Source organism: Rhipicephalus microplus, chromosome X (assembly GCF_043290135.1).
Source record: "Rhipicephalus microplus isolate Deutch F79 chromosome X, USDA_Rmic, whole genome shotgun sequence".
Classification (NCBI taxonomy): domain Eukaryota; kingdom Metazoa; phylum Arthropoda; class Arachnida; order Ixodida; family Ixodidae; genus Rhipicephalus; species Rhipicephalus microplus.
The window spans coordinates 303,395,862-303,410,244 of NC_134710.1; the positions used below are offsets into that span (position 1 = coordinate 303,395,862).

General features: G+C 45.7%; 1 protein-coding gene across 1 annotated transcript in view; it reads left to right on the forward strand.

Annotated features, from left to right (window-relative positions):
• LOC142776211 (uncharacterized) overlaps positions 1-13,773 on the forward strand; it is a 64,296-nt gene extending 50,523 nt beyond the window's left edge. The window contains exon 2 of the mRNA XM_075879447.1: positions 13,562-13,773. Coding sequence (XP_075735562.1) covers positions 13,562-13,773 — 212 coding nt within the window. The remainder of the gene's footprint in view (positions 1-13,561) is intronic.
• The last annotated feature ends 610 nt before the right edge of the window (positions 13,774-14,383 follow it).

Consider the following 14,383-nt stretch of genomic DNA (forward strand, 5'->3'; position numbering starts at 1 on the left):
GGCAGAATAGTCAGGGCACGAGTTGGCGTGGGGTTTCTTTACATCCACCGATAGTTGGAGTGACCGTATGGTAAGAGTACTTTGCTCTTGAAATCTTGGCAATTTAAGTCCTGCAGGCAGATATATGGGCTGCGCGGAAACGTTCACAGTCCACAAATCGGAACAACCATCGACAGTCAGCACGAGGCAACGAGGCACAATAACGTTTTTCTTAAGTGCGTTACTGAAGTTCTGCTCGGCTAAACCGTAGTAAAAACCCGCACAAGAACGCGAAGAGTTTACACGCACAAACATTGCGGTATGCGGGGCCAAGCACACGTCTTCAGACACGGAAAAAGCAGTCACCAACGGTATCTTTCGTCAATAGAGACGGCAACACGGGACGAAAAATAATCCCACCACTACCACAATCTAGAGTTGCACCACATTCCCGCAGAAATCTATACCTAGAATGACGTCGTGGGCGGCTCGTGCAAGCACCGTTAGTTCAGCTCGAAACGTTTGATTTCCTACAGAAAGTAAAACAGAACAAACACCAACCGGGCTCAACGTTTCTCCCCCTACGCCGCGGAATGTAGCACTCCAATTCCAAGCAAACATTACTTTCGTCCCCAGGCAATTTTTTTAAAGACGTGCTCATTATGGAAACGGCAGCACCGGTATCATCTAGTGCAACAGTACTCACATTGTCTACAAAAACACTCACTTTGTTCTCAACCATTACAACACAAGGGAGTCTTGCGGAAGATGATATTGCGGCCTCGCCCCCATTGGTCGCATCAGTTAGTTTCCCAGTGGTGGTGGCGTCCCCGAGCGGCGACGTGGGGACGGGGATCGCTGTTGGCGTGCGGGTGGTGGGGTAACGCTGCGGTCGGAGCAAGGCGAGCCAGCACGTGCTGCGTGTTGCCGTTGGAAAGAGCCCTGAAATGGTCGAGACTCGCCAGCAGGTACATAGGGCGTGTACACGTTGAATCGTGGAGCTCGCTGCTGGCGACGGTAGCAGTACATAGCGATGTGTCCAGGTAGCCCGCAGTTGTAGCAAGTACGGGTGTCGCGTCTAGTCGTCCCCGGCGAAGTAGACCTCGTCGGTTGATAAAAGCCGGGCGATGGTGGCCGAGGAGTGAATCGCTGTGATGCAGCTTGCCTGCGTTCCTGGTTTTTGAGTGGCCATTCACTCCTTCGTTCGAACCGATCGGTGTAATTTGGGCGAGGCTCAAAGTAGCTCTGTCGCATCCAAGGTCCAGTGGTTCACGGGGCCGTTGGTCAAATGCACACTGATGGCAGACACCGGTGGGTGTCCACAGCTTGCAGTTGAGCAAGTTCTTCCTTAACCACTTGTCCTATAAGAGAAGAGATATCGGCCTGCGATGGAAGGTTGATACTTGCAATCGTGGGCACATTGTCAAGACGTCCAAATTCCGGAGGACTCTCCTCCTCTTTAGCGCTTCAAACGCTCGGCAGTGTCTCCTTAGGTCGGAAGGTGTGTGTAAGTCTTCTTTAGTGATAAGAAATTTGTACACGTGTTCCGCGATTCCCTTGAGCAGATGACCTACCTTATCTTCGTCACACATGGTAGCACTCACGATTCCGCAAAGGTTCAAGACAGCCTCAATGTAGGTGATGCATGTTTCGCCAGGTGCTGAGCTCTGCGTGAAAGCATTTGCTCCGCCTGCTTGGCCTTAGCTGTTGAGTCACCAAAACACCTTTTCAGCTCGTCCACGAAAATGTCCCATGTGGTCAACGCACTCTCATGGTTGTCGAACCAAAGAGACGCGGTGCCGACGAGAAAAAACACCACGTTCTCGAGCTGCTTAGCAGTGCTCCAGTGGTTGCTGCGACTCACTTTTTGGTAGTGCTTGAGCCAGTCCTCAACATCGTCATCCTGCTGCCCCGAAAGGGTCCTCGGCTGACGTTCCGGCATGCCGCAGCAAGCTTGTCCTGGCGGGTGAGCGTGTTGCTCATCAACAGCGAGGTTGTTATGGCCTGCTCCCGCGTCCTCCATGTCTGGTAGCTGCGATGGCAAACCTGCCAAGCGTCTGCTCCATCGCAAAATTGGTAGAGCTGGGTCGTCCAGATCGATGTACCCGGCACCTTCCACCAAAGTGTTACGAGTGACTGTGTTTATTTAAGGATGAGGTGAAATTGCGTTGTGAAAGCGCAGCGTACGTCTGAGACAGGTCTAGAACGCATCACCTAACCACACAGTCCAAGCGCTGTTCCACTACTCTTATTCTTCTTCCGCGCCCCGTAGGCTCGCGCTACTTCGTTGCAATATATATATATATATATATATATATATATATATATATATATATATATATATATATATATATATATATATATATATATATATATATATATATATATATATATATATATATATATATATATATATATATATATATATATATATATATATATATATATATATATATTTATTTATTTATTTATTTATATATATATATAGGGCACTAGAGAACAGTACTTTGCTGACTGACTTGGCATGGCTTCGACAAGAGTTTGCTTTCTGCGTGGAAAGAAACAAGCGGGATGATTACGACTATACAGCGTCAAGGGGAAAACAAAACCATCGTTCTCTTGTCATGTGCCATCACCACAACGCACGCAGGCAGTCACTCGTGACCGCGTTGGCCAGTCTCGACGACCAGCCGCTTTCAAACCAAAAAAAATTTGGGGGTGACGATCTATGCAATCTTCATTCTGCACGAGTTGATCAAAACTCTATCGAACTATTTTTAGCTTATATAACTGCCAATTAGAGACGCTTTACCAACACGATTATGTATAGGACCCATGGAGCGCCACAATCTTGCAGGTATCCAAAGGAGAGCCTCTAAGCTAGAAGTACAAAGATCAAAACCCAGATCATTTTGTGACGACGACTTTTATATCCTTACTGCTTTCCTTCTAGCTGTCACCGAAAGCGAATTTTGTGTGTATTTGCGAGAAAGTGTCAATTTTTTTTAGTCAAGACTTCACTTTACAAACGTATTTTAACGTGCATGCATCGTGCTCTCGTGAATCTATCGCCCTTTTTTCATTGTTCCCTTTCAACACCGAAGTCAATGTTTAGGCGTGTACTAATGCATTTGCTACAAATATCAATGACAAGTCCAGGGATCGGAGAGGTTAGAGTGGCTGCCATATATCTGCTAGCGTAGATATGTCACACTAATTATCCCACGCAGAAATCTCGTTACAGGTCGACTGATCAGCGGCACCTGACGCTTCCTCCACTCGGGCATCACTGTTAATGGAAGTGGTCACAAGTAACGCTAGAAGGGGCACCGGCCAACCCTCGAACAAACCGATGAAAACATCAACGCGCTTCGCCTCCCCGCTGTGAAAAGTGAGAGCAGTCAAGTGCGGTGGGCCATTTATAAAAGGACCAAATGATTCGCTTTGCTGGTCACTCAGCTGCCACGGGGAAGCATGCTGCGACTGCACGGCGCGTGAACAGTATGCCATGGGTGATTCAACGCGCGGCTGGCTATGACCACGGCACGATTTCATTAAACAAGTTGCAGCCAGCGATACATGACCGAAAACAGCGCCACAATCTGTCTACAGAAGCGCTTGAACGCCCTCTAAGTGAGCGAGCCATACGAAGCCTGCAGCTTTTTCGATGATTGCGCGGACAGGCACATATGATCTATAGCTGGCTGACGTTTTCCAATCAGTGACAGGTCCAGAAGCAAGATGGGATTTGAACGAGGAGCTGGTCTACCGTTTTTTTTGTTTTTTTGTGATAACTTGGCTTTGACCTATTGCGGTAATTACGATTGGTACAAAAAAGATAAACGTTAGCAATGCTTCGCATAGAAGGACGTTTATAAACCAAAGCTTTTTTTCATCTCGTACTTTCTTTTCCGTCACCCCCACTTTTTGGGCTGCTTATAATTGACTGTTGAACGCTGACATGTCGTGCATGACTGTCAGTCACAGGGAATATAGAGAGGGAGAAATATTTTCAATGGGCCCTGAAACACTTTTTTTAAAGTAACCATGCAATGGATTCACGAAAAGAGCTTATTGCCTCACAAATTCAACGCGGCAAACATTTTTGGAATGCGTCCAGTACGAGCGGAGTCTCAAAGATTTGTCGCACGCCGCAATCGCATTCTCTCTTTTCTTGTCGCAACAAAATCACTGGAAGCTGAGCAGAGAGGAACAGCATGGGCAAAAAAATACGTCACGCGCACCTCGTGACCTTGAGCATTCTTTCTTCTTTGTTTCTTCAAATACGCGGCTTTTTCAGTGTAATAATCGCGAGCGCATGAGTATACAAGTCGTGGCCTTTCGCGGTGATCCCTGTAACGACCGGGTGCGCCATGTTCAAATCAGCCAGTGGCTCATAAATAGCCTTCTACAAGTGATTTTGAAGCTTCCCCCGTCATTTGTCGAGAGAGGAGAACAGCAATTTTTAGCTGACTTCGATAACTTATTGTGAATTCTAGACCGTGTGCTGATTTGGCTCACGTGTTCTCGTGAGCCCCTATATTGGCAGCGTTTTTCGACCATGCACAAAAAGTGTTGCAGGGCCCCTTTGATGAATAGCTGCCGGTACTTGTCTGGGTTTTCACCTCACTTGCTCCTCCAAATGCTGGATGATGATTATTATATATACACTGATAAACACTATACACAGACATCCACACCCACGTAGACTACACCATTTACAAAGTTTCATTCAGGCTTGTGGCCCGTGAGGTTAGCAGCGCTTCCAAGCCGCTTAACGCACTGGAGCTGCCTTGCCATGGGCCCAGACTGGGTCTCAACTCGAAGTTTGAGTTCCGTTAATTGGAGATATAAAGCCGGCTTCAGAGACTGTCTCTCTGGTGCATATAGCCTGCATTCACAGAGGACATGATTGAGATATTCTTGGATGTTACTTCGGATACAACGGTGAGTTTGATAGTCCTGTCTTATCCCTAAAGCAGTTGGTGTATGCGATGTTTGGTCTGATGCGGTGCAAAGATATTTTCTCTTTCCTGTTGAGGTCTCGCGTCATACCGAAGAGACACCATGGATCGATCTGGTAAAAGGACCCATGCTGGTGACTGGCGTCTGTTAAGAGGAATCGCTGGAAGCACCAAGTGTGTGTCGGTGCAAGTGTCACAGCATCATTTCTCGAGAACAGGGGAAGCAGATTGTGCCCGCAAAAATGACCTGTCATCGTTATTGCGTGACATTCAACTCTAGAGCCATCATCCTAATGTCAGCTTGCATTTATTCTCACGTCGTCTTCGTAATTTCAGCCCTCTTCATGCCATCGTCATCATACCTTCACTGTCATCTGTGGGATTCGCATGATTAAGCACAACGAATCTATAGTGAACGAGGCCTTTCCCAGGGAAGAGATAGTTACGCAGAGACAAGAAAAGGAATGCCTGTGTCTCAAGGACACCCGAAGAAACTTCGCCATTTCACAAGAGTCAAGCAACTGTGGGGATCTGCTACAGGTATCGCGTAAAAAGAGTTGACTACCACGTTTTAGCTGTCTGAGCCGTTCATCTTTCCGCAAGAGAGAGAGAGAGCATGATTTGTGCCAGCGTAGTCATTTTAGTCTACGGAATGCAATCCAAAAGATTTCGGGTGTTACTACGAAACGTTCTACATCTGTAGAAGAGGTGATGTTTTCGATACTAGATGAATTAACACACATGGACACCACCTAAAACTACTCATCAAAGGCGCTGATAACCTAGTGCTGGATGCCCCCCAGAGGTACATCCCGTAAAACTGAAGCCTCATGGGCTGTTTTACTTGACAAGATTGTTTCAACGAAGCAAGCTTAAGTATCTCAATTGAAACGGCCTTACCTAAGTCTTGTCCAGCACATGAGGTAGCTATTTCATGAAAACGTAAGCGAGCCCTCCGGAAACTTTGCCGATGTTTCCCGCATGACATTTCACCCAAATTTCACGAAAAAGCGTGTAATTGTCTTCTTGATGAACTGAAAATTACGCCGTGGTGGTGGTGTTACTATCTGCTCCGGCATTAAACCGGCCTGAGCGATCCTTGCGGTGTCACTGGGATATTTATCACACATCCGTCATACCAGTGTTTTTTTTTTATTATACTAAGCCATGAAACTTCCATGCAGCTTATAATGGGAGCCTCCAGAAACGCAGTGTCGTTCGCATATGTGCGAAAAGCCTTTTTTCTGGCGCTTTCTAAAACAGCCTCCCTTTTAGCACTGTGTGCTTTAGTCACAAACAAATGTGTTTGATGTATCTGGTCTCATGGTGCTGAGCAGAGGGTCGTTACGTGCCGTCTTGAATGACGATGTCGGCGTGAAGGCAGGCCTTGTAATTATCCGCAATCGTAGTGTTTTTTTTTTCTTGCATACAAACATTATTGCGTTTTTCTGCTGAGAGAGTTTCAAATAGAAACTCCATCATGCCATCAGACTATGGTACAATCACTTTCATTGACTACATCTCACGCTCCTTGGCATTTGGATTGCATTAATAAAGAGGTGGAACATTAGAGAAATATGTATTCGAAGCTTACTCGAATTTAGTTGTATTTCGATCGCCTTGTAGAAATTTGTTCGGAACACATTTTGTTCCACATTTGATAATAATTTAGGCCTCTATACTCGTACTTCAGTTGCATTTTCCGCAATTGCAGTTTTGGTATTTTTATCAATCTTCAGTCTGTCCCTGCGCTTTTGCCAAAACATCCTCTTTCAAGAAATGTCTTTTTTTACATCATGCTACTCTCGTTTATTCTTTCATGTATTTACACTTTTCGTGGAAGTTAGCAGCAAACCATTTTTACTTAGAAATTTATGCATCCGATATTGCAGCCACACTACTGCTATTGTCCAGTGAATTACTAAACAAAAGGAGGACAGTTACATCCCTACATCTTACTTATAGATAAAATATTAGTGCAAAGGGGCTTCCTGCGAGTATCACTCAAGATATAGGATGCTTTCAGAAACATACTGAATTGAGTAATGAAACTTTATCTTTATGCTCTTCTTCTTTGTTTAAGAAAGCACAATACAAGTGGGACACAACTATATGGTAGTGGTTTCAACAAGAAAGCCGAAGCCTTTTCAGAATTCATTCACAAAAAGAGGGGCGTAAAATAAATGACACCAAAGTGTATGCGCTAGAGCATTGTGCCTTCGCTCTAAGGCGGTGTCGTTACGGAGGCGAACCTTTGGGCAGAGTTTTTGCAAGTGGTCGCGCACTATACGCTCTAGCGACTTTGGACTCTCGTACTTACCGAAAAAAAGGAAAATAATAGGTACAAAACAGACAAAAAGAGCGGAGGGCAGGATCATTGAAAACAAAACTAAACAAGTCCAGGCAGACAGTTGATGTGTTTTCTTTACGCGCTACAACGATTCGCGGAGGAAGGAATGACGTCAGAAAGAATGCCAGCAATGTCATTGGACGAATGGAAGAATGGGAACGAGTGTGAGCCAATCCCCACACCTCTTTCGCAGTGCGGAAGAAAGAGCGCCGCCGCGGTTCCTCATTCCTCCTTGGCTGTTTTATGTCTTTCTTGCGCCCTGCGAGTGTTCTGAAAGCACACCTCACCAAGGAAAGACGGCAAACACGAAGACACGAAAAGAGATAAAGAAAAGGCACCTAGCGCTGACCTGCTGTTTTCATCTTTCCGTGTCGATGGATGCATAGAGCGAAATAAAAGGGGACGAATGTTCCATCTCTTTCTGCTCACTACTTCTTTTTCCTCTCTTCATTCTGTTTCCTTATGGAAGGAGTGATGCGGGAGAGATGGAAAGGGGGCACATAACCGTCGAGCTTGAGCAACCCTCAAAGGCCTTGGCTGTGTGCCTTCCAGCGGGTCGCGAGCAACTCTCGCGGAACCGTCCAATCAGAAGAGTTTTCCTCGACGGAGCAGAAACTGAAGTGATCCTCCTGCGCCCGCCTCCGCCAAGCAGCCGAAGACTATCCACTCACGCAAATGAAACAAGATTCGCCGAAGTGGACGCTTTTGCGCGCGTCGACAAATTTGGCCAGCTTTTTATTGTTTTTTCCCTTTCTTTTTCCATGCGGCAATTTTGAAAAGCTTTCAAGCCGATTGTCGCAAATTTGATCGGTGGAAAACGCGCGCTACGTGACCGCCAGGCTGCGGTCAAGTCAGCGAGCTATCGCACGGGGTCGCGTGGTGGTGATGAAACGTGCCGTAATTGAGTTATGGCAAACGCCACCAGCCTATCACGGCAAACTTTCTTTACAAAAAGAAAGCTAGGAAATTTCAGCTCGACGTTTACGAGTAAAGCAACCGCTGTTTTTCTGCATTCATTGGCCGATTTCTTGCACCACCTGTCGAAATGCTGTTTCGTAAAGTACTATAAGAGATCATACCATAAATAATGCGCGCTCTAGCTTATGTGAAGGAGACTGTTAAAGGGGGAGGGAGTGATTTCGTAGAGTCGCCAATCTGTAATCGTTGCAAACAGGTCGCAATAATAATTACAGTATAGCTTTTCATAGTGGGGAAATTATTTAATCGAAGCCTATGTGCAATGGGGATCGCTTTTTGTTCTCTAACAGCTGATAACTCCTTGTCACCAGAAAAAAAATGTAGTATCTTACATTCTTCAGACAGCTCTTCTATTTATTTAACCCAGCATTTTGATTAAGAATACACCCTCAAAGAACTAGTAAGGGTTTAAATGGCGATCCTACCATCAGTGTTATTCTTGCTTTCCCTCCCATGCGTTCAAAAGCAGTCGCAAAAACCGCCGTACACCTTGCCCGTAAAGAAAGCTTTGCGTGAATACCGATAGATGGCCGCACGAGCCCATGTGCGCCAGGATGCCTCGTTCTGATGTAGCGGTAACAGAGCGGAAAATACACGCAGGTTAATAGAAGCATATTTTTTGCATATGTTTGTGCCGAATGTCTGGCAGATTTTGTATTTATCCTGCATAAATTATTTCTCAAGAACTTTCGCGCTTTTTTTGTAAGGAAATAATAAAAAATAGCGTTTTTTCTCGTCATTTTGCGCAACCGCCAAATGAATGATTGTTGTGGATGAGCATTAACTTTTTTTGCCGTTTCGCCGTCCGGGTCTGAAAAATTATTTTACAATAGGCTCAAAATGTTTGTTTCTCATATTGAGCAATCACTTTTTTACGGATGTTATCCGGCCTAACCCATGACTCGCGGCCAAATCTTCATTTCTAAAACTCTCTTCCTCACACTCTTCCCGCTACATTTTTTTTCTTTTACTAATATAGTTTTTTTTCCTTTTTCATCGTTGCGAAAGTATTCAGACACCACTGTTTCAGACGTCATCCTAATCCAAGTCGGACACTGCTAAATTTAAGCCCGTCTCAAGTTTCTTGTTTGGCAAGTTACGTTTCCTGTGTAGTCGTTAGCCTATATTGGTAGATTACGAACACCTTCGATAACGGCAGTACGATCATGAACACTTGGAAACAATCATGCAAATCTAATGTTTACAGTGGCATATCACTTTACATTCGATGTGTTTGCAATAATGTATGTCCCATTGTATTGGAAAGGATACTGGGACCTCGTTTAGATGTCCCGGGAATAAATTGTTTTCTCTGGATCTTGTTTGATGTCAAAGTTCTCGTGATATCCAAGCCCAGGTGCTTCAAATTTCAGTCAGCTGGTTTGGTGAGTCAAGGTCAAGTGAGTTTCATTATCATTCATCGCGGCAAATGGCCATCGATATTTTAAGGAGCAATCAGGAGGACCCGACGTAGGAAACTGTCATAAGTATCTCCGATAAATCGCGCACGCACAATAGCTGCATGCGGTAATGCTAAGAACAAAAAATGACAAAAAGATTAAAATCTGGACCGTGTAATTTTACGAAAAGAGCAACTTTTATATACAATCAACAGGAGATTGAATTATTGTTATGCGAACAGTATAGTAGTCAATAATAACACGATCGGTGGGAGTAGTGAAAGGCTATTAATTGAGCTATAGCCTAAGAAGCAGTTGTGGTCTCTCAAGACCCACAGAATGAGCAGAATATTACGTTCTGATTGCGCGCCTCTTGCGTGCATGGCACTGGTGCTTACGCGCGTGTTGTCATCCTCTTTATCATCTAGTTCGTTGTACTCGTTGTTGCGAATATTTCCGTTCCATTACATATTAGCAAGCAGTGAAAGTTTCCCCATGAGATGCATGCGAACCCTTAAGTATACTGCGTGGGGAATTTCGAACTTGTATAAAAGGAAAGCGCACTGTTCTTTGTTCTAAAGCACTAGAGTTTTCAAGTACGACTAAAACACCAAGATAGAGCGATAATAGAAAGAAACGAAAAAAAAGGGTGATGGTGGAGAAACAGAAACACGAGTTAATTTGTGAAAGAGGAATGACGCATCCCCTAATGGTTCTACTTTTATTTCGTGAGTAACAATCTTCAATGAATCAGATAAACTATAAAAAATGGGAGGATTCCAAGTCAGGAATGCTAAAAAAAGCTTTTTCCACGCACCAGGACATTGAAGCGATGCGTATAAAATAAGGACCTTTCTGACTGCGACCTTACACTGCGTTAATGCACCTATGGTGTATTCATATTTTTAGTGCAAAACTACGTTCACTTGCTCATAGCTCACAATGAAGGTGCAAAAATGTGCCTTCTCGGGGCACTGATTTTGTCCACATATAAAAGTTTGCCAATGAGAAAACCTGAACTCGAGGCTCTGGGCAACCTTTCGCACGAGGAGCCGTGATGCATAAGATTTTGTTTATTTTTTTTTTTTGCATATAGCAGTTCCACTAAATTAAGGGTGAACGTTGTAGACTTCGTCCGATTACATTTGAAGTTATTTCCCTTCCTCTGGAAGCATGCGCTGAGTAAGATGCCCTAGCAGTATACCAATTCATAGAGCATCATTAGTGAACATTGCATTTCCATTTTCTTCTAATAAAAACTTCGACCTCCACCGATCAATAAGAGCGTACCACAAAAATACTCAAAAAAGGCAAGCACTTGTACGCTTATAAGGTATACCTTCAAAGCACCTACCATGGTACAGGCACTCGTATACGCACCGGTACCTGGGTGATTTTGGTACTGATAGCAACAATGCAGATCAGCGATGAATAAAAATGTCTAAACACACTCATAAAGCGGGGAGAACAAGGAGGAAAAAATAGACGGAAAGACGGGGATATTAAGCCAGTTCTCAGACCAGTTGGCTACCCTGTGCTGCGTAAAGCGGAAAGGGTACTAATGTAGAATAGAAACGAGATGTGACGAAAAAGAAAATAATAAAAAGCATACTGATTGTGCACTGATATTAGGCAGCAACGTAACATGAGGGGCCACATAGGAGCAGACAGATCCATCGCACGATGCGTTTAGGACGTTATACTTTTTTCAGCAGAGCTTTCGCCGGATGTTTCCGGAGGTACACCTCCGCCTGCCTCTTCCACCAGCGTTCAGCAGGCTCCTACACGGGGACTCTCGACAGCGACTTTCGCATGCCAACCCGAGCGCCACGAGTTATATGCAGATTCGCTATTGTTACATCGCGAGTCTCAGATACAATTCGTCCCGGTGAGAAACAAGGCGGTCCTCTGTGTGCCCGCTGCCTAATCCCGACTTTACGAGGGGTACGCGGTATAGGGACCACCCTTGGAGGCTCGCTGAAGACGCGAGAGGATGGCCGACTCGAGCCCTTGCATTTCTACGGCCCCTTTATGCATATGAGCGCGTGATCGCGCGTGAATCAGAGGGAAAACAAAAGGAGGTCTTTCAATGTGCTGCACGTGATTCTCGGAATTCCGCATCCGGAAAGAGTGACGAGTCTACATAGTTGCGTCTGCTGGCTCTCACAATGCACACAATACATTCGAAGACACAACGAATACCAAAACGTAAAGTCTTATGCTAGTAAAGAAGTCCCCCTCCTCCCCCTTTTCGCGCGCACGCTACGTGCGCACGCGAGGAGCAAGTTTGCATCTTACATAACGAGCCATAAAATATTGTGAACATGCATAAAATACTGTGAGAATTTCGGTTCCTCATCTTTAACAGCCAGGTTTGACAGCGCGAAGCGTGCGAGGCAAAGCTTACTACAGATATTACTGCCAGTGAGTACCACATTTAGCTTAGGATAAGCAATGTGTCAATGTGCGGTAATAACAACGCGTTTAAGCTGAAAGTGGGAAAAGTCCTTGCGTACTTTTTTCAAGAAACGCATGCCTTGTTCCATGACTAGATATCGAGCTTCCTTATGTCTTCAACGAATTAGAGGAGGAAAACTCAGAATTGACGCAAAACTAACCTTTGTTCTCCAATACAAATGTCTTAAAGCTAAATACCTAAATAAAATATTAAAAGTTCTGTCTCTTCCTTATATCGCATTGGGCAGCTACGGAAGGTGTTTCATGTATATCCCCAGAAGCCTACTAAGATGCCATTTTAGTTACGATATCGTATCGTGCATCACTATGCCACTCAGGCACATTAAAAACGTATGAAGCACCGGTTTCGTCATTTGGGAATTCGCATGGCCCCCTGTGCCTTTATATATAGGGCTAGTTCTGTGCAGTTGTTATGAGTAAATGAACGAGAGGTATTTTCATTTCCAAAGCTCAGGTTTTACTGTTACATATATAGCTTTGGAAACTCAGTGCAAATACTCGTCCCTCCCTCGACTATTAATAATGACACTATTCCATGATCGACCTGCATTAGGCAGCCCTTCTAACTGCGTGTGAAGAGTAGACTTTGCGAACATACCAGTGTTATTCTCCTCGCATATCGGCTAAGGGTTCCGTTAAAATCGCTACCGAGGAAGTTCAGTCACCAGGTAGAATGGTGCGCACTTTTTGGTTGAGGTATTTGAACTCTCCCAGAAGACCCATATTCGTATGCGCTTGCACAAACTTAAGGCCATGTATGGCTGGCTGGATACTTCCACTGACACGTTCGAGTCATATGACAGTGCATCTTGTGCAGTCATTGGTTTGTTTTAATTAGCATCGAGCGGTACGTTCCTAAAACAAGCATATTTGCAGCGGAAGATTTTGTTCTGTTCTCTGCTGTAAAGCAGACAAAGAAGTTCAAATAGACAGTACTCATTGTCTAAACGTGGTTAAAACCTTGACAACAGTACACAAGCATAACAATAGTGTAGTTAATCAAGTATGTTCAGCACTGTATACACCCATATGCTATGAATCGGCATGTCATCCGTGTGTGGTGCTGGGTCACAGAGCAATTGTAAGAAAGTGGCTTGCCGACGAGCTCGCCACATTTAGAAAGGAGAGATTGTGATTCTTACTCTTTTTTTTTTCTGTGCCCTTCAAAGACCGAAAGCCTTTCATTCGCGAAAACTCCGGAGCTGTTGCCAGTGCTTATGATACGCATAAACCTCCAACAAACGTGATGTAATTATAATCATAATCATTGGGTTTTTCACGTCCGATAACCATATGACTGTGAGGGACTTCGTATTGGAGGGCACCGGGAATTTCGACCGTCGGATGTGCTTTAACGTACCCATAACTCTAGGTGCACGGGAGTGTAGAGTGTCGGCTTCATCGAAACGCAGGGACCACGGCAGGCCCTGTTGAGAACGACGGACCGATCCCGCCGAAGCCACCACTGTTGCGAAAGACGGCGACGCCGACGCGGTCCCGGAGGCGCCACTGCTTTCGACCCCGCCGGGAAGGTCACCAGCCGTTTGGTAGCGTATGTTTCTCAGCTCGCGACTGCTTCTGCGCAGAGCTGAGGAGACGAGCGGACGAGACGACGGTGAGTTAAACAAGGTTTATGTACAGCATATATACAGAGGCGTTACAATTTCGGCACTGGGGCCGACAGAGACTCGAAGAGCCGAGCTCTTCTCTCTAACACATAGTTCAGCCTTTCGCCTAAGACCGCTGATCGCGACACGCCGCAGGGCTTCTTTTATTTCCACCGGGCCCAACTAAAATGTCCAATCAGAAGCGCCGCTGGTCTTCAGAGCAGGCTCCTCCAATGGGGTTCGCCGCGCGATGCGTCAGGCCACCAGACATGAGGACGCCGGCTCGCTGTCACGTGCGACGCTGACTCAATGCACGTGGGCCACAGATGCGCCGCGCGTGTTCACGCCGTGGAGTTGTTCGCGCCCGGCGGGCTGCGGGCTGGCCTTGACCCAGATTGCCTGTTTCAGAGGCACGGACGTTTGACGAGGACTCGCTGGCATAACAGCACCCCCGCCGCCAGACAATGCACCGGAAAGACGAGCTGCTTCCACGGGGCTCGGATGTCAGGTGCGCTCGTTCGCCAGGTCCCTCCAGGTTCGCCTCCAGGACCATGGGGAGAATACAGCTCCAGACTGTTCCGGGAACACATCCCATCATTGACGACGGATCCCCGCTCCACTGGCTTG